Genomic DNA, 21,199 nt, shown 5'->3' on the forward strand with positions numbered 1-21,199 from the left:
TAAGAAGAAAATTAACTTTATTCCAGCTGAAACCAGGACAACTATAAAATTATTCTTTTAGTAAGCACTAAGCATTGCTATATAATACCAAAGAGAATTCAGTAAATGGTGGCTCGAGTAAGTGGTAGGTCTTCTGTTATACTTACAAAAGATACAACTCGCACAAAAGGTATGCATTTAGGACAGCTCCCAGAAGCATAATTAAAAATCCATCACATAATCAAAATCCCACATTGAGATTTTTCATTCATTTAACTTTAGATGATTTATCAATCTTTAAGCTTGGCATTTTCAAGTACCACTAAAAAAGCTTCACACTCCAAAAGCATACTGCACCACCTGAAATACCCTTAATAACTAAAGCATCAAAACACTGACATGTTCAGTCCTGTCAAACTATTAATTAGACTTCTTACAAAAAGTGGTGTTTTTTCAGTTTCGTGCCATGCTCAGAATGTCCGGTATTAGAGACTTCCCAACATTCTCAATCCCCAAGTTGTTACAGTTTGAGACACAGAAGAATTAGTTCACATGTACAACATTTTGTATTGTTCTTAAGGGCTACACTACATTGACTGGAAATTAAATGAGAAGACACCTAAGAACACACAGTAACTTTCTGGAAATTTTAGGCCAAATTAAGTTCTGTATTGTGTGGTACACAGCAGTAAAACAGGTATGTTACTAGCTCTGCCTTGGGACAACTCACCTTGTAGTTCTGCCATTCACAATTAACAATTGCAAAAACATTCTGATAAAATTCTGGTCACAAACTGTACCATTTGCAAATACTTCACATAATTCAGATTCACTTGTACTAACAATGAAATACTTGAGGGAATATCTTCACCTCAGTCCTACAAAGCAAGGTAAAAGACCTTCAGCTTGTTCAGTGATTAACTTGTACAGGTCTTCTGTGAGTCATCTCAGTTCATACATGGGAGGTGCACCTGGACAGTCTGAGTTGCCCACTTAAACAATAAGCACCCACATACACTGACCTTGATCAGTACAAACAGCAAAATACCTTAGTAAACAAAGAGTGACATCATACCCAAATTGTTACCTGTTGCACATTTCCATAGATGGAAGCTTCTTCCACAGCTGTTATCACAATGTAAGGATCATCCATAAACTCCTTTATCAGGCGTGGTATATGTTTATTCCAACGAGTTCCAACAGCAATGATCTGATGTGGTGAATACTCCCACTCTTCAGTAATAATGGCTTTCTTGTAACAATCTAATATAGCAAAAACCTATAGAGAAAAAAAATTTTTCTATCCTCTTATCCTATTCCAGTAAGTATGTAACAGCAGTGAAAAGTACACTGTTTCAGCACACTGTTTTTTCCAGTGGCAAAATCACCACCACAGCAAAACACAAATTTCAAATCCCCACATGAAGTGTTTGGCTCTTGCACTTTTATCCTATTATTTGAATGACTTCTGAAGCAAGAAGAAAGAGACAGGACAGCAGGAAGGAATGGCATGTGCAGGCACACAGGATCATTAACACAGGATTCTGCCCAGAGAAGATGGAAATCTCAGGAAAAGGATCTGTTCAAATCTGAAAAATACTGAGCCTAGGCAAAAGTAGATCCAAGAGGTCAGAGGCAGTCAGCAAAAACTAGGAGGTAAGTTGAAGATAAGCTCAACCTGTCAATACAGTAATTTGCCAAAAAAAAAAAAAAAGGGGGGGTGTGTGTGCGTGCCATGAAATAATTTATTAAAAAATTAAAAATCACTAAGAATAAATATATTCCTGATGACATCACCTTACATAAGTGACAAGCAGTCCAGCTGTGGAACAACATCAGGATTTCTGGCAAAGCACTACCATACTAATAAGTATTCCAGGGTTCTGGCACAATTCTGAAAGATCTCTCAACCTGGCACTAAACTTACCCATAGCAGCAATGTTTTTAAGAATATAACATTTCTGTAACACAACGCTTTAGAAGAGCTGTGATAATCCAAACATTACCAAATGATCACTCCAATCTGAAAGAGCATCTCTTCTCCTTTCTGTTCAAGACTGACATTTCTGAGAAGCTGAAGAAGACCCTACAAAAACAGCAGATACATGCACAAACTACCCTTCCCACAATCTTCATATGGTATACCTGCACTCCAGCTCAAGTAGTACAGGAATACAACAGAAAGAACAGCCTAAACAGAAAGAAGAAATGCCCCACTGGATAAGGATGACATTTCATCTAATTTAAGACTTGAGATTTGCTGCTACAAAGACACATTTAACAGCTTCACATACAGCAAAATTGGCAATCTATCTCCATTAAGATGTTTCTCTAGCTTTTCAGTAAGAAACACAGCCCTTTAGTCTTAATCACCAACTTTTAAACAGGTAATATTAATAAGTTAACGATTTAAAAAAATCCATGACCATGAAAAAAGGTAAGCTGTTTTTTGCATATTGATGATGTAATATGCTGCAATACAAGAAAGCATGTCCTATGAAGCATCAAAGCAGCAACAAAAAAAATAAAGAATTTTCTCAAACTTAAGTCATCATTTTAAAACTGATACAATCCTTGTCAACATGAAACTTAATGCTGTTCCTCTTCCAAGATTCTGAGTTGGAATCAGCTTCTCCTTTTGCCTGTACTGTCATTAAGGCCCAAGGAAAGTTTTTACGATTGCTTCCAAGACTATTTGATCATTCACTTCTGCCTTTCATTCTACAGAGACCGAGGAACCTACCAATAAAGATAGCTCTTGAACTGAAGTTGTTCAAACAGCACTGATAAGAGGGAAAAGGAAGTTCCTTACAGTCAGGTGATGCAAATCTTTAAAGTAGATTAAAGATCCCTACACTGAAACTACTGCTACCAAGTTAAAAAAAAAAAAAAACAAACAAACAACCCCACACAAGTCCTTGGGAAACCATCCACAGCAAAGGAAGACAGCATAATGGAGCAGTAGCATAGAACAGGACAAGACACAGCTCTCCCCACTTTTCCAGTGTCTCATTCTGCCAGAAGTATACAAATGAGATTTTTTTAAATTCCATTTTCTCCTCAACTCTACCACAGGGGTTCAAGAAGGTTGTTTTTTTCAGTATGTGCCCCACTGTTTAAGACATGTACACAACTGGAACAGCACTTGACCAACTGAATGTATAAGCCATTTACCTGTTCAACAGCATCAGAGAACAGTACCTCAATCTCATCAAGAACAAGATGGCAAAGTCTACAAAATAATAAACTGTGATGTTCAAACAGCCTCAGGAGACTATACGGTGTAGTCACGATGACTTCGCCTACAAGGAGGAAGAAAAGACTGTTAACATTAGCTTACAACTTGAAAATTAGTAAGACACCATAGGACATGATAGCTTTATTAAAAAGGCCACATATGCATTTCAGATGCATCATCTTGAAGTTGTGGGGGGTTTTTTTGCTGGTTTTGGGCTTTTTTTTTTTTTTATAATAGAGAACGCTGAACTCTTTTCTGACTTCTGGTCAACAGTCATTTTTAGTTTGCTTATATTTTTCTACCCCTGCATGCCTTCAAGACTTTAGTGGGTAAAACTCAGTTTTTGAAGTGAAAGATCTGAACGTTAACAAGTTCACAAAGCAGGATGCCATTTCATTTTCCAATAAGGTAATGGAAGTAGAGATAAGAACTTCAGAACCAGATAGACACACGGTAAATATTTAAATACATGCAAGAGCAGCCTTTAGCAAAGTTCAGTTTTAAAAATGGAATAAAGCACATATCGTGGCTTAGATATCTGCACATATATATATACACACGCATATGTGTGTGTGTGTGTGTGTGTATTTAAACAAAACCACAACAATCTTAACCTGTGCAAATTTACCAACAGCTCTACTAATAAAATATCTGAATTCATCCACCAGGCTCTTAAATTTGAATGATGGATATAAGAATGCAAACTGCTGAAACTGGAAGTTTTACACAATCCTTCATAGTTTTATCTATATTTCTTGTTTCCCTGGCAAGAAGAGCCACTTTTAAAAATGCAGTTATGAGTCAAGGCTTAACAAAAAGACCAAACAAAACCAGTAAAACTAAGTGTTTTAAGTAAATACACTTAAGTAGGGCAAGTCTCCCAACAGCTCTGTTACTACTTCTATGCCTCCTCTTCTCTACAGAGTATCCTCTGCATACTACTGAAGTTATATGCACAAATTACTATTTATTGCAATAAGCAAGTTGGAAACTACCATTTAAAAAAAAAAAAAACCAACAAACTTCAAACTTATATTTAAGTTGGACATTTATGCAACTTTGTCTGCAGAGAATGATTACCTCCTTTTTAATCATTCACTCTTCCAATATTCTTTTTAAATTAAGAGTAGAGAAGAATCATGTTAAGTGTATATAAACAGTAAAGCAGCATCAGACGTTGCCCAAGTATTTGTCAATTTTAAAAAATAAAATCCATGTACTTGAAATACTTATGTATTTGTTAAAAACATTTTTTAAGAACATACACATATGCGTTACTGTGGTGGGCTGACCATGGCCAGCAACTAAAGGCACAGATGCTTACTCACTGCCCCCACCCCCAGTGGGACAGAGGAGAGAATAGAACTGCCAAAGTGAGAGAACTCATGGGTCGAGATAAAGACAGAATAAGTGAAGGAGGGAGTTGGGGGGAAGTGTGCAAAGGCAACCACTGACAACATCCCAGAAGCAGACAGATGCCCAGCCACTCACCAGATCACTCCCACCCCTCAAGCTTTTATTGCTGAGCATGACATGATACAGTATTGCATATCACTTTGGTCAGTTTGGGTTAGCTGTCCAGGCTGCATCCTCTCCCAGCTTCTTGCCCAACCCTGGCTTACTCACTGGGTGGCAGACTGGGAGGAACAGAATTCTTGATGCTGTGCAAGCATTGCTCAGCAAAAGCCAAAATACTGGTGTGTTATCCACACTGTTCCAGTTACAAATCCAAAACACACCACCATACAGACTAGGAAGAGAATTAACTCCATCCCTGACAGACCCAGTACCTCTGTCCAGCAATGGATGCGCATATATCGAAAAGGGCTATCATAAAATCTGGTTTTAAATCAAGGAAGTCCACCGTTAATTCTAATTCAGCCCAATGTTCAGCAAATCCCTACCACTAATTTGGCTCAAAAATAATTGTTATGAAGCTTACAAAAAAAGATGCTGAACATATACATATTCAAACAGCTTTAATACCATTTACCGTTAAATAGCACTGCTGAAGCTTCATGTATTACTACAGAGTTATAACATTAAAGAAATAGAATTATCACTTTACAGAACAAAAAACGTAAGTATGAATTGCTTCTTTTGTGATTTCCTGCAATTAAGGCAGCCCACAGTTTTCAAGCATAATTAAAAAGATAGAAAGTATTCTTACATCCTCGTATTTTCACACTTCTAGCTTCTTCTTTGTTCTGCCCCAGTATTATCAGCATTGGATGAAGCTGTCTGGAACATCTCTCGTATATTTTCAGTAGCTCAAAAACAAGATGTGCCTTCTTCCACCCAGGACATAAAATAAGTGCTAGTGGCTACATACATATGTACAAAATTTTACACCACAGTATTAGACAGGAGTTCAGAATCTTAAGAATTGTACTACTTCAGCATTTAGGGCAAAAACAAAATCTGCAACACAAGCCTTTAAGTACTTCAAAACTGAAGCTTTTAATGCTATATCACCTCCTAAATGCAGATGTTAAAGACCCAGGGAACCATACACCAGGTTAACTGGAGACAAAAAGGATGCATACAGCAACTTAGAGTAAAATGTCCAAAAATTTAACAGAAGCAGGAGCACCTTGTCTTACTTGGGTTTGTACTAGCCAATTTCCAGAGGCCCCTTACAACCTCAATAATTCTATGTTTCTGTGATCTAATACAAGTTAGAAAATTAATTACGATATTTAAAACAGCTAATACAAATTTTAATTTAATGACTACATACTATCCCCTTAAAAACAAAGCTTCATTATCATAGTGATACGACATTAACCACTTGTTAGATATTACTTGATAAACAAGTTTTAGACTCCCACATTCATGCAGTCCATGTCTGTAAGCCTCTAAGCAGAGGGCTTATATAAACTGGCAAGCATCATGATGATACACTAAGATCACATTAAACATATGCATTCTAAACACCCACTACCTTTTGGATCATTATTCTACATCTGCACTTTAGAACAGAAAAGGTGCTACTACTCTAATGTATACATACTCCATTCCTGTTCGGCAAGGCTTTGTAGCAACTTCCCGACTGCAAAAATGTAAGAACTGGTGGAATATATAAGAAAGGATCATTTCCCTGATACGATATGGCAACTACATCACATCCCCGAGCTACTGGAGGCCAACAGTAAGATTCTGTGAAGTTAGGGCCTAAAAATTTTTTCCGAGTAAGTTCCTAGAGAAAGAGAAATTAAGAGTTCCACGTGAAAACAGTGTACTTAAGCAGTAACAAAACAAGACAAAACACAACACTGAGTGATTTAAAAAGCTTTTGATGTACTACATAATAAATGTCCTTAACATGCAATATGAAAAAAGTTCTTCTGTGCTGAGGAGTTAAATTATTATATTAGAATTCAAATCCCATGACTTGGGCCAGTGGTTGACATACCAGAAGAAACATGTACAATTCTTACAGCATCTCTCTGAAGATTCATTTGTTCAGGCACAGGAACAACCTCCTACACATTCTCCAATCAAAATCAGGTATTACTATAATTTTTAGTATCTAAAGTTGGGGTATGATACTAGCCTTAAAAAGATATTCAGTGTAATATATTACATAAGCATTACCTTTTTCAGACCATCAAAAAGTGGTGCCGTTTCCAGAATTGATGATGGCTCAATTTTGTTGCTAAGACAGACAAAGTTTCTTTCTTCACTAAGATTTTGAAAACTCTGAAACCACATGACAAATAGATGACAAAGGCAATACTTAATAAAAGGGGTTTAGCTTACATAGGACTCAAAAGCACTTATTGTACTTAAAAAATGGTATTTTGATGAAAAATAGCCAAAGAAATTGTAAATACATTTTAAATATGACTCATACATACTGATAAGTTACACAGACCAGTGGTGAGACAAATACTCACTATTAGAATTTCTTAAAGATTTATCAAGATTGTCTTAACACAACTGTCTTAAACCACTCAAGAGAATGCACTACATGTTCTGCATACAGCTAGCACTCAGCTATAACAAAATCAAAATACAATTAAAAAATATGACTAGCAAAATTTGCCATGGTGGGTTGGCCTTGGCTCACAGCCAAGCACCCATACAGCCACTTGCTCACTCACCCTCCCCTTCCAGAGGGATGGGGGAGAATAACAAGGAGAGTGAGCAAGAAGATTCATGGGTCAAAATAGAGACAGGGTGGTTACTTAACAGTTACTGATGCAGGTAAATCAGACTCAACTTTAGGTTAACTTAATTTGTTGCCAGATAATATGTATGAGTACTGATTTGGTTACTGGGAAACAAAACCAACCAACCAAACATTTACATGCTTCAGAAAAACACCTTTCCTCCTCCATTCCCAGGCTCAACTTCACTCCAACCTCCTCTCCTCTCCCCTTATAATCAATGCAGGTTACACTTGGTCCCACCACTAAGGCAATGAGCAGCGCAAGGCAGGGATTGCAGTCAGAACACAGCAGTTTCTCTGTCGCTCCTTCCCTCTTACTTCTTTCCTCTACTCCAGTGTGCATCCTCCACAGATTGCAGTCCCTTCAGGTACACCTGCTGTGGCATGGAGCACCTCCTGCTCCTCTGACCTTGGCACTGCCTCTGTTTCTCTTTTTTTTTTTTTGTTCCCTCCCCTGCATTTTTAGCCCTTTCTTAAATACATTTGCACAGAGACACCACCAACTTGGTTGGCTCAGCTTTGGCCTGCAGTGGGTCTTGTTGCCGATGCAGCTGGAATCAGCCCCTGACCTCCTTCCACAAAGACAACTCCTGCAGCCCCAACACTACCAGAACCTTCCACATACACACGATACATTCGCACAAGACAAGTTAAATAAAAGTTAATGCTTGAAATACCTGTTGGCAATCTTCAATTATGTGTGTCTTCAGAGGATCAGAATTTAAGAACTGCTGAAGCCTGAGAAACAAATATTACATCCAACATAAATGCAGAAGTAAAACGTAGTTTATAAATACCACCAATATTTCTAAAGTGTCATGAAGCAATTCACTCACAAAATATTTCTGATGTATTACCTCTGCCAAGGAGGAAAACCCTCGACCATGAAAGAAAAAATAAAAATTTTATTTTGAAAATAAAATCTACTCTTAGCTTTTAAGTATCTGAAAATAATCCCAAGGAAAATTTTTTAACAAAGATAATTGGTAGGTTCCTCAACTTTAGAAGAAAATCAGACTGGACTGGAGGAAAAAGGTTTCTTAACGTTTCAAAAAATGAAACAATGTATCTTAGCATCAGAAACTGAATTAAAGAAACACTCCTTGGGTTTATTACATATGCATCAACTGACAAGCAGCATAGTAAAAGCATTGCACAAATCAATACATAGCCGTATTTCATGAAGTTTGAAAACTTTGTAAATCACACTAAGAATAAAATAAAGCAACTTGACATATTTAGTGTGCAGAAAAAAATGCTTCCCCGTTACATCATTGTTGTCAAGCTATTGTTTAGAAAGAACTGCTGTTTTTATTGTAGTCTGGGTAAATATCAGCAGCTTCAAATTCCCTTCTTCTCCAGAAGCATGTGTATGCATCTTCTCTTACCCTTGGCCCTTCTTCCTGCCCAAGAAAAGTAACTGGAAACATACTACAGCTCCTCATTATCTCATTACATAACCACTTAACACACTGCACCATACCTGTCTGGGCAAACTGCTGTATTCTCCTTGAAAGGTAAAACTGGAATTGCTTTGACAATCTATCAAGAAAAGATGAACACATTTTTAGCACAAAAATACTGTTCAAGAGCAACATTTTAGAAAAATTATTTCTTCAGTGTATTCAGTTGAAGCTGGTTTTCTTACCTAACTCTAGGATTCTCCAAATATTTTGGAAAATTTTTGTATAAACAAGTTTGTATGAATAAGGCAACAACTTTGATGAAACAAACTTCAGAAAAACTGTCTAACTTAGTAAAGAAAATGCTGTTCTGCAACAAGAATCAAGCATGCAACAAGGAACATGGGCCACACAAAAGAAAAATTAGTTCATGGTCACATCTCAAGCTACAGTCATAACTGTGGACCTGAGCCAATATGAACACATGCTGATTATTTTTTAAACATTTTCATTTTTTGAAACAAAATTAAGAAAAATCATGGAAAACCTGCACACCACAGACAGGAGGAAAACCAAACACAGGTTACCCAGCCGCACACTTACAAAGACAACACACACGAACTTAAATTGAACAACACTGCAAATCCTCAAGGGAGTAACTAGGAGCAGATACTGGATCCAGAGTTACCCCAAAGATGTCTGGTTCTGAACAGGGGATTTTCTAGCATTCATCATTAGTCACCAGCAATCAGCAGGCATAACTTGGTCAAAGACTTGCATCACTCAAGTGGCTAGTAAATGTAATTCAGCTGACTGCACAAGAGTATAAAAGTAATCCTGCTCTGCTCCAGTAACAATCCACACTACTATTTTGATGATCATTCTTTCCAAAATACTTCAATAAGGTATTACAGCTGAAGTTCAGGAGCGCTTGCCATGCTTCAATTCTCAGCAGAGCTAAAACCTCCTTTTTTCCTCTGACCTGACAGAAGAAATAGTTCCATTGCTATCATAGAAGCAAATTTCTCCTCTAAAGCACCTAGCAGAAGAGGACATGGAACAGTATATGGGCTCTTTAAAAGAGCTGATATTAGATTATAGGCAAATAATCACTGCTGAGCATGTCCATCAGTTCATTTTCTTTTCCTCCCATGGACACTCTAATAGCTCCAATTGTGCAATTCAGTACACAAGTTAACACTCAAGAATGAGCACTGACCTTTTGAAAATGTTTCAGAAAAGAAGAGCAAGCAAAAAAGAAGAAAACAGCAAGAAACCATAATAAACATTTAAAGTATCAGACAACTCAACAAATAAGAAGAGACTCCAATGAATGTTTAGCATGGTACAGCATGAGGACTATTTTGATTTCAAGGAAACACTAAAACTTACATTTTGATATATTCAGAAAACTGTGTCGTGTAAACAGCTATCATCTTCATTAAACTATAGCAAAGGAGTGCAAAAGGAGGCACAACTTTTTCAAGGACTGTAGTACATTTTTTTTAAATTTTCTTCAATTTAAAAAAAGAAACTAAAGTAGATTTTTTTAAATTTTTTTTTTTTAAACTATATCAAGAATTAGTGCAGTCCCCCAGATCTATGTTACATGGAAGAAGCAGCTAGATGACTACAGTATTCCTAATCTGTCCTATGTATGTTTAATTTAGTTCATCTTCAACATGGTAATACGAAATATAATACTTACAGATGCAGTACTTTCATTTAGATCTGTGGTTGATCTTTTGTATGTCTCTTCAAGAAAGGAACTGGAAACTGCAAGACCTAGAAAGGTAAGTAAAAAAATACAGAAACACATTTCTGATTATCTGAACGCATAACAATCCAGTACTTCTATTTACACTGGGTTGCAACTGACTTTAGTTGCTTGCATCATTTCCTAATGGCAAAAACAACCACCAAAAAAAGTTATCTTTAAGTAAAGGTAACTGTGTAGATGAACTGAGTGAACAAGGATGGAGGATGGAAGGTTGCATACTTTTTAAAAGCAAGAGAGATGCTTATAAATGAGACCACTCATAGTAAACACTAGTTATAAAGTTACCTCTGTTCAAATAAATCCCTCCAAACTCAAAAAACTGGTAATGCATCATTGATCAACGCCACAAGTAATTTCAGTATCTAATGCTATTAAGCATATCAACAAATGCCCGTGTAACTCACCCTCAGACTTCCTTTGTCTTATATAGTACAAAAATCTTTACAGAATTCCTGCATCTGATGATTTCATTGGTCTTTGTAAAGTCTGATACATAAGCATCGTTTGTTAGAAGGATACCATTTGATCCAATCATCAGATTCAAACTGAGACAGTAGGTTCATGTTTAATATACCCAGTTAAAGACACATGATGCACTGTATGTATGATTGTTTCTGATACACACGGTTCCCACCTGTTTCAAGATTTGTTGGTATCTTCTCCTGAAACAGCACTGGCCTGAAAGCATGTGCAGGATTAACAATTTTCATTGGAAGAGACTCAGCATTTAATGATGTTTGGTTCTCCTGATAATCTGCACAACTCCCTGTATTCTCTTTACCTTCCTCAAAACGAGCAAAGTTCTTTGAGACAAGATCATCATTAACGCACACCTAGAAAATCAAGATCTTTATTGACCAGTATCAACAAGTAATCACCACTACATACTTGTTTACAATTTATTTGAAGCTTTAAACAGCAGTAAGACATACGCAATATCAGCAAATACATTCTGAAGATTATCATCTCCACAATAGGAAATTCAGTCATAGCTTCCTGTATGTTCTCTAAACAGATGTCAATTAGTTGTCAGTTTCATGCTTCTGCCTAAAATTCTGTACTCAATTAGCTTTTTCTATGAGCCCTAAAAATTTTTAAAAAACTCTAAGTCAAGCTAGTTTATTTCTTTCTCATTTAGCATGCATCAAAAGCTGACAGAAAAAAGTAACGCTAAACCTAAAACTTCTTAAACTCCATTGGCTCAGAGATCAGTGACGCTACTGCCAATTGGGATTCTGAACTGAGAGAAGATATTCAAATTAGTATGTACCTTCAAAGTTATTGTCTCCGGCAAAGACCACAGCCCCAGTGTTAAAAGCCTTGGTAACACAGTCCAAGTAGAAGCAGTATTCAAATAAGTTCATTTGTATCTACCATACAGCTGCTTAAGTAGCTACAGCAGAGATTTAGCTCAAGTTACACATTTTGGCAAGTGGAACTAGTTTTGTTTTTTTTCCCCAAAGGTTTGAGGACTCAGTCTTATGCAAAAGCAAGTGTGAACTTCTATTTTTTATAATACTATGCAACCGCCTTACTGAAACATCTTTAAGCATGATACCACAAAAAGTGCAAAAGTGCACTAAATTCACAGTTGTCCATCTGAAGCACTTGCTGGAATTCATTTGCTTGTCAATACCTTCCAAAAAGAGGTTCACAAAGAAAAAAAGGGATTTCTGCCTCTTGGAATGCCTCCAGAAATTTACAAGCTACAGAAATATAAACCAAAACCTCTAATACATTAATGATTTGCTTCTACTGTATCTGACAGAAATTACAAAACTCACTTGCAAGAAATACTCTTCAGTCTTAAGCTAATCTCAGTTATCACTTACATAGCAAAGTGCATGAACAGGTTTGTAGATATAAAAGTATCTTACCTTTTCATCTTTTATTGTCACATAAAGAAAAACATCAAATGTGTTACCTTCTACAGCACATAACTTGGCTTTCATTTGGGTAGTTGCTAAATGTAGTAATAAACATAAGAACAAGTAAAAATATTAAACCTTTATCAAATTATCAATATTTTTCACTTGTACTTTCCAAGATAAATAACAACAGAAATCACTGTTAGATGTGTAAACCTATTTCTTTAGAGAAGCTAGTACAAATATAATAACATTTAAATGAAACAAGAAAGTAACAAGGCAATACAAACTTAAAGTTACAAAAATGAAGTTGTCCTTAGTCACTGAAGGAAGATTGAGAGCCAAAACAGATTAATGACCTCTCCATGTTGCAAATATTCTGATAAAGAAATCAGAATTTAATCACATAGAAGAGTTAGATTTGATCAAGAAGTAAAATTGTGAAGCACAATGTATAGGATTGTTAAGTTTGAAATGTAGCCATAGAAACTTTAGGAACTGTGTTATGTGTGACTATAGGAACCTTAATATTGTTAGAGTTTGAAATAGCTAACCATAGAAACATCACCAGGAAGTTACTCATTTTTCTATGTTTTGTTTCAAGAAACTAAGGAAACTGTCATGGACACCAGTTTGCTGCTTGGAAACCCCCTTACCCTTCCCATCTTGATTTGAGTATCGAAGACTCCAATCTGTAGAGCTAAGTGTAACTGACCAATGATTGTTTTTAAAGAAGAATATTGATAATGTTATATAATCAAAGGACCAATCATTATAAAGGTTACATTTAACAACAAGCATAGTATGCATTTTTATGTTAAGAGCTTATGTAACAATGACCTGACAGAAAAAGTCTATAAAAACTGATAGATTTTGATACTAAAGTTGGACACGCCTTTGGAGGAGCAATCCCCCATGTACCCAGCGCTCCAATAAACAAACTCCCTGCTTCTTAACCTCACACTGGTGTTAAGGAGTTTTATTCCGGATTTTGATAACATCCACACAAACTAGTCTTAGTTCTAAGCTAAAAGCCATGTTTATCTTTTAGCCTCTGATAATCTGTAGTACAAACGTATGCTTTCCAAACTTGACATTTACTTCTCTTGAAAGAAGTCACATGTGCACATTTGTGTAGCTTGGTTAGGCTCTTAATTCAAGCAAACATAGCTGATAAAAGCCTGTTAGTAAATTCTGAAGCACTTCTGCATACACTAATGAGGTGCTAGCAATTAAAAAAGTAGGTATCACTACTTATGGTACAGTCTGGGAGTTTCTTTGAAATTAAATTCAATGTTATTATTGCTCCCTACTAACCTTCACTTTGCACAGTGACACTCCGATGTGTGTGTGTAAGGAAAAAAAAAAAAAAAAAAAAAAAAAAAGGTAAATGGTGAGAAGTGCTGTCCCAGTTAGTTTGTGAAATTGTCAGCCTGAAGACCCTTTATTGCTTTCCTGAACTCATCCTCTCCTCCCCAAAGAACTTTTATGTTGAGTTTGTTACACTTGTAAGCAAGCAGGTAGGTAGTTTTTTCAGGTAGAAGCATGTAAGCAAGATTAGAAAAATCTCAGTGAAGAGCTGCTTTTCTAGTAAGACCAAAAGCTGTCTCATATCAAAATAGAAGGCTTGATATGAAAAAGACCGGATGACCTACTGAAACACCAAACACAGGAAAGGACAAGACCAGAGTGGAGAAAAAGCAGTTCTAACTTACTAAATAACTACTTGGAGCTCAATCTATTTGTTAACAACTATAATAAAGATATTCCACTTCTGAGCTGGTGCTTACATTCTTGTCAAAAAACAACTGAAAGGGTAAACTCCTAAGCCAGCTCCTGCCATCTCTATACAAAACTACAGCTGTGATGGTGACTCAAAGATTTAAGCTAAATACACAGGAAAGGCTGTACTGTTCAAAACAAATGTTACCTGAGTGCTACCTTATTTAGCCTGTCCAAGAGCCAGATACCACCTAGTAAACTATCAAAATCTACGCAGCATGGAAGCCCACAGTACTCAAGATCCAACTCCACAAATATTTTTGCCTTTGTCAGTCCATACAGAGAACCTTACATAGCTCCTTTCTCTTTAATATATGACATTCTTAAACATAATCAAATATATAAACACAAGCACTACATTTCTCTAACAGTTTAATTTTTCCGCCAAATAGAAGTGCCAATTATCATTGTTTGCAGGACATTTTATTTACCTTTGAGAAGGCTTTGAAAATACCGAGTAGCAGCACTATCCCATCTTCTGGCTGGTCTAGGAAAAGAAACACAACCAGTTATCCCACATTATCAAAAATTAAAATGGTAATTTGGGAAAACACTTCTAGATGCATGTAAAGAAGTTATTTCAAGTCATGCCCAATCTTAAGAAGTGCACCAACTAGACACATTAGCAGAATCTTACTACTTAGAATGGAACTTCAGTCTTGATAATACTGTTCCAGCTCATCAATAAACTAAACTGATCAAAAATTACTGGATATTGCTTTGTCAAGGTATGGTGGCTTACATCTGACATAAAACATGATGGTTAGAAATGAAATGGAATAACCAAAAATAAAACAGGAATCCACTTGCAGAATATATTAATAGGTATTGAGCAATTTTGAACAAGCACTTAAACACTGGAGTGCTGAAGACTGAAAGGTCTGCAGCAGAAAATCAAGTTAAAGTTGCAGAAGATGGTAAAGAGTTAAGTAGAAAATAAAAAAAGAATCAAATGAAGAGCACCATAAACAAAATATTATAATCTACTACTTTTTTGATAATTCACAATGATGGCCTACTCAAGATGTATACCATTCCTATCCAAATTATACTAATATTTGTTCTGTCAGAATATTGGAAGTCAAATACCAATTTCTTCTTCCAAACAAGAGTTTAAAAAAAATAAACTGATTGACCACATGTAGCTTTGAATATTCTTTAATGACACAAATCAAAGCAGCTTTCTTTCTGTGGAGCCATATTCCCCAGTGATCTAACCATGCCTCTCTCAAGCTGGCAGGATCTCTGACAATAGCATCCTGGAACTCAAGGATACAAAAGTATTTTTCTTTATTTACTACCAGACCCCAATGAAAACCTTATTCAAGTCCTTCAAAACTGCAGTGAGAAAAACTGACATGAATATAAGGAAAGCACAAAGGAATCCAAAATATGTGAAGAAAAAAAAGACAGAATGGGGAAAAACAAAACTACCCATAAACACCTATAGAACTTCAGTTCAGCTAAAAAAAAAAAAAAAAAAAGTATCAGGAGTAAGAGAAGCACCTGTAGAAACAGCACATAAGGATAGATTAGTAAAGAAGTTCAGGTGCTAGGAATCAAGAGATACAGCTCTGGGATGATAGACTAAGGGCAAGACCTGCCAGAAACTTGTCTAAACTTCTGAAGGTTTTCAAATAAATACCAAAAGATTCAAACAGGTGAATAATAAACCCCAAATCATTAAGGAATCAGGTCCATTTAAGAACTGCTCCTCTGAAATAGAAACAGTTTTCCAAATCTCATTTCCTATGTTCTTGAAACATAACCTCTTCTAAAAAAAATTTCTGCAATGAACTTCACACTTAAGAAATTTACGAATAGAACATATTTATTAAACTCAACTTACACTATTTTTGCCGTATCTTCACAAAAGTCGATACGCAACGTCACCGGCTTTGTGCGGAACAGTCTACACTTTTTTGCTCTATACGGGATCCGCATAAATGCTTCCAGTGCAACTCGAATACTTAAAAACAAAGCAGAAATAATCTCATTTTACAGAGCAGATTTTTTTTCCTCCAGAAGTCATTGGTCTCATACACATTCTTCCATTACCCTATACCTGACCACACAGTTCTTCCAAAGGTTTGGCTCCTACTGTGGAACACCCTGAAACCATTGTTTTATTTTTCTCTCCCAGCAAGTTGCTACCAGGAGCAATTAATGAACAGTTTCACTCCAGATATGAATACACTTCTTATTTACTCAAAATCTTCCTGATCCTCCACCACTACAGTTTGAAGTCCTTTCATGATATTTAGCCCTCATACTACCACATACACTACCCAGTACTGCATATTCATGTTGCAATTATTACTTCTGTGTGAGAAACCAGGTATGATTAACACCAGCAAGAAGGAAATCTAACAAATACACTAATTTGCATTTGTACTTATTTCCCTAAAAAGAATTTATTCTTTATAAAGCCATCACTAGAGTGTTAATCTCATCCTTTACAGTTGGTTTGGTTGGAGACTTTTAATAACCAGCAAGACACCATATATAGCAAGCTTTTAAGATCCATATATGTTTCACTTTTGTTCAAATTCTTATTTTACAGTGAAAACACAGTAAATCACACATCTACTTCTAGTTGAACATATTTTAAACTTGGGGCATTGTCAAGTTGTTTTCCAATACAGCAACATTCAATTTAAAAACATTATTTAACTTAAGATTCATTTTAATATATTTTAAATAAGCTTTCTTAGTTTTGTGGAATACTACAAATAAAACATTTGTTAAAGCTTCTGTTACTCAAAGTTGTATATTTTATAGAAGAAATGAACTTTAAATCTAGCTAAGAACTGGAACAGTTGTTTTTTAAAACACATTTTTCAAGATTTTAGAAACAGTAAGTTTCCTAGTGGTTTTATTAAAAATTGGGAACCTGCGAAAACTCACCTTTATTGCACCACGCCAAGACAGACTGTCAGCTCTTAGTAAAGTAAACAAGCTAGTAAACTGCAGTGAGAAAAACCCCACATATTTGTGTCTAGATGTCAAAAGATAGTTCAGCAAGTGAAACCCTGCTTCCATGTACGCTTTGTGAATGATCTTCACTGGTTATAATTTTTAATTTTTTAGTATATAATGACTTAATAAGGGAGGAAAATATACATAAATAATGTTAACCGGCAATCAAACATTTCAGTCATAACAAACTGCCATTATTTCAATTCCAAACCTTTAAAAAGCCAAAACCTACAATAGAAAGCATCTTTAAAAATTCACAAAACAAAGACTGGTTTGCTTGCACACTGGCAAGGGCCCATCATATGGCTAGCAGTTTCTTGTGGACCCAATCCACAGGTCAATTAAAACAAAGCCTTGCCACTATCAATCTAAATAAATATTAATAGTATTTGTATGCATTAACTAACAAATACATTTCAGTGACAGTGTCAAAAACCCCAAACACTTACTCCTTTGATTTAACAAAAATGTATTTGGCATAATCCACAAGAAAACATTCTGTTTGATAATGATCTGTACAGTACATGATTGACTTTATAATCGCTCTACACCAACATTTGAGTTCCTCGCTGAAAACCACACAAATCTGAAAAAGAAAGAAAACAGCAGGTTCTTGTAAATGGAGCAAATTATAGTCAAAGTTTTTTTTAGAGGCAAGAATATAGTATTTATTATAAAGCCCTCAATTTTCTTTTTAAAATGCAAGGATTGCAGCTTATGTAGTTATTAAGTTTACAGGTAAGAAGATATAACCCATATAGATGCCATTATCTACTTTTATACATAGCAATATTAAAAAAAAAAAAAAGATTAACGCATATCTTGGGTACTTCACCCCCAACCAAATGCAAATAACAGATTATTTCTATCTACACAATATCGCAATGATTTTACCTGGCCTTCTTCTACTGTTAGTGGTTTTACTTCATCCACACCTTTATAAGATTTGTCATAGAACTGATTCATTTCAGCATTCAGGTTTTTATATTCTGTTTCATCGACTATGTAAGGCCCACATCCTTTCATAGTAACCCAAAAGCAACCTGGATCTTCAATCTGAGGCAAGGGGTAGATAACAGTAATGAATACTATTAGCTCCTGCTAAAATGTTAGGAAGTTTTTAAAAACATCTGAGCAGCAGATGTAACAATAAAACTTAAAATCTTTAGCGAGGCACCTTAAAAATTATGGTGACTCATACTTAGCATACAGAATGTTAACAAGCAAAAACTTCTTTCGACTTCAGACCATTAGTTCATCAAATGACTTCTCAGCTTGTAAGTTTCTTTAGCACTAAAAAGTTGGTTAAACCAAACAGTGGGTAAAGTGCAAAGGCATAAAGCTTTATTTACTTCCATATTATCTTCAAGAAGTATATATAAAAAAACCCAAACGCACAACAAACCCCACCAATGGGTTTTTCTTCGTGCTCAGAGAGTCCACATGAGTCAGTTTCTTTAAAACAGGGTTGTATCTTTCTGCTCAGCCTTTGTAAACCTTTATATCCCAGTCTTTCAGCTGATCTGGGTCCCCAGTTGCTGTGGGTTAATCCCAGCAGGCAGCTAAACACCACACTGCTGCTTCCTCACTCCCCTGCAGAAGGATGACTGAGAGAATTGGAAGGGTACAAGTGAGAAAACTCATGGGTTGACATAAAAACAGCTGAATAGGTAAAGCAAAAGCTGCACATGCAAGCAAAATAAGGAATGCATTCATTGTTTCCCATTGGCAGGCAGATGTTCAGCCATCTCCACGAAAACAGGTCTTCATCATGTGTAATGCTGACTTGGGAAGACAAATTCAATAAACGCAGACGTCCCCTTTTCCTCCTCCTTCCCTGCAGCTTTTATTGCCGAGCATGATGTCACATGGTATGGAAAATCCCTTTGGTCAGCTGGGGTCAGCTGTCCTGGGAAGACAATTTTTCTATGATCTCTTGTGGAATTCAGTAGAATCTAGTACTATACTACACTCTATTTATGTTGCACATCTTCCATTTTTTATTTAAACTGCATCCCTACTAACCTCTTTTGAAACAAAACCAACACAAACACCTAAAAGAAATGACAAAACATATATAATCCATATATGAACCTACACATGTAAAAAATTGCTTCTGAATGGAAATAGAGGCATCATCTTATTTGTAAATCTGACTTCCAGAGAGTAGCACTGAAATAAATAGCAATCCTTTAAACTTTAAAAACCACCAGCGTACCTCCAATAGCAAGACTTCCATTCTTCTCAGCTTAAGTCTCTCAACACTACTGTAAAAGAACAGCAAACATTTGATTAACCGTTTTCAGAGCTGTCATTTATTTGAAGCATGTGTAAAGAGTGTACACCTAATGCAAGCCTATAGATTTTTTACTACTTGTCTCAGGAGTATTAGTCTAGGCAACTGATTTACACTTATCAAAGGGTTCAAGCCAGCCTTCTTAATGAGACACTATATTAAAGTCTAATTCACATTTGCCATCCACGCTTATTTACACGCAACCACATCAATTTTTAGTACACCAAAACATACCTGTTATCCTCAACCTACTTACAGTATACAGCTGCTTATCTTACATTCAAAGACCAACAGAAATAGGCTGATTGAAGACAAGGGCTGCTACAGTCTATCTGCAAGACTAAACGGAACAGAAACACCAGAGGGAAATGTTTACATCATTAAAAAACCCCAAACCTAACACAAAAGAAGAGTCCCAACCTTAGCAAACAATTTTAGCATAACAGGGATTTTCACCAGTATTTCATGTTACATTCAGCTGCAATGGTACATATCATATCTAGGCATTACAACGGAATAATAAAATACCTATGGACTGAAGTAATTTGCACTTCATTTTGGCACAAACCAGTACATCACAATATCATCACTACAGTGTCTAACTTACCACTTAAGAGAATTCACAGTGGAAACGGGTGCCTAACAAAATGTTTTGGGAGAGTCAAGACATTGGCCTTCCACTTCCAAAGGTAGTGTTGAACAAGTCAGCACAAAATAAGAAACAATACAGCTACACTGTGGTCATAACTAGCAACATGCTTTGCTAAGAGATGGTACTAATGATTCCCAGTCTGACATTACAATTAAACAGCTGAAGTTATTTCAGAAGCTTTACTTCATACCATGATATAAGCATACCACCCAGGTTACACAGAAGTCTCTTAACACTGCACTACAATATACTATAACACAAGATACATAGTGCTGCCTCAGACACTTAAGGGATACACACGTTGGTTTCAGGAATAACATGTGAGAGGCATAAATAACCTCTCCTAATCTCTCAGTTTAAGACATGCAAAACCAATAAATGACTTACCAAAGCAACAAGGATAAGGCACACCCACATAAAAGGCTAGCTCCCCAATATATTCCCAATAACACCATACCCCTTTTGTCACTGAGAACTAAATGAGAACACAAGTGCTTGCTCAAATCCCACACCCAACACTAAGGGTACTTACTTTGTAAAGATGCAAGAGATCACTAAACACCTCTCCAACAACACAAGTCTGACACAAACACTCCCAGAAAAAACAACCAACTCGCTATCCCAGGCTCTCTCCCTCTAGTCAGTCTTAATCCTACTAAAACCCCCACGTTTAATAGGCACAGTGCAAGAAAAGAAGACTACAATAAAAAAGGAAAAGACTATTAATAAACTATGTTTTTTCTTTCACACCCCTCCCCCCGTTCTACCTTAGTTTCACTCTGTCCCGCGTAAAAACAAACCCGCTAACCTTCGTCACCAACACCACGACATCCATAAGCGCCCAAACACAGACCTACACACGCTCCCCGCTGCTCCCCTTAGAAACTTCCAGAGGCGGCCGGCCCTCCCGCCTCCAAAATCACAGCCCGTGCGCATGCGTACGCAGGCCGCAGACTACAATTAGGCGGTGCGCGCCCTCAGGGCACCGCCTTGCGGTTGCTGCGCAGGCGCCCTATGGCGCTGAGGCGGTGCCGGGTGGTTGGCGGCG

At 36.4% G+C, this 21,199-nt stretch overlaps 1 protein-coding gene across 2 annotated transcripts in view; it reads right to left on the reverse strand.

The window, feature by feature from the left end:
* Positions 1 to 19,826, reverse strand: part of TDRD12 (tudor domain containing 12) — a 39,185-nt gene extending 19,359 nt beyond the window's left edge. Inside the window, exons 1-15 of one of the 2 annotated variants that reach the window (XM_030025786.1) lie at positions 19,422 to 19,826; positions 18,098 to 18,259; positions 17,653 to 17,789; positions 16,074 to 16,193; positions 14,656 to 14,711; positions 12,452 to 12,537; positions 11,209 to 11,407; positions 10,503 to 10,570; positions 8,875 to 8,933; positions 8,069 to 8,129; positions 6,815 to 6,919; positions 6,231 to 6,416; positions 5,388 to 5,541; positions 3,154 to 3,281; positions 1,067 to 1,258 (exon numbers count right to left, since the gene is read on the reverse strand). In XM_030025786.1, the coding sequence (XP_029881646.1) occupies positions 1,067 to 1,258; positions 3,154 to 3,281; positions 5,388 to 5,541; positions 6,231 to 6,416; positions 6,815 to 6,919; positions 8,069 to 8,129; positions 8,875 to 8,933; positions 10,503 to 10,570; positions 11,209 to 11,407; positions 12,452 to 12,537; positions 14,656 to 14,711; positions 16,074 to 16,193; positions 17,653 to 17,789; positions 18,098 to 18,259; positions 19,422 to 19,442 (1,734 nt within the window). In that variant the 5' untranslated portion in view covers positions 19,443 to 19,826. Of the gene's footprint in view, positions 1 to 1,066; positions 1,259 to 3,153; positions 3,282 to 5,387; positions 5,542 to 6,230; positions 6,417 to 6,814; positions 6,920 to 8,068; positions 8,130 to 8,874; positions 8,934 to 10,502; positions 10,580 to 11,208; positions 11,408 to 12,451; positions 12,538 to 14,655; positions 14,712 to 16,073; positions 16,194 to 17,652; positions 17,790 to 18,097; positions 18,260 to 19,421 lie in introns of both variants that reach the window. The other variant, XM_030025785.1, reaches the window with a different exon arrangement.
* Between the last annotated feature and the right edge of the window lie 1,373 nt (positions 19,827 to 21,199).

The sequence above is a fragment of the Aquila chrysaetos genome, chromosome 9 (assembly GCF_900496995.4).
Source record: "Aquila chrysaetos chrysaetos chromosome 9, bAquChr1.4, whole genome shotgun sequence".
NCBI lineage: Eukaryota > Metazoa > Chordata > Aves > Accipitriformes > Accipitridae > Aquila > Aquila chrysaetos.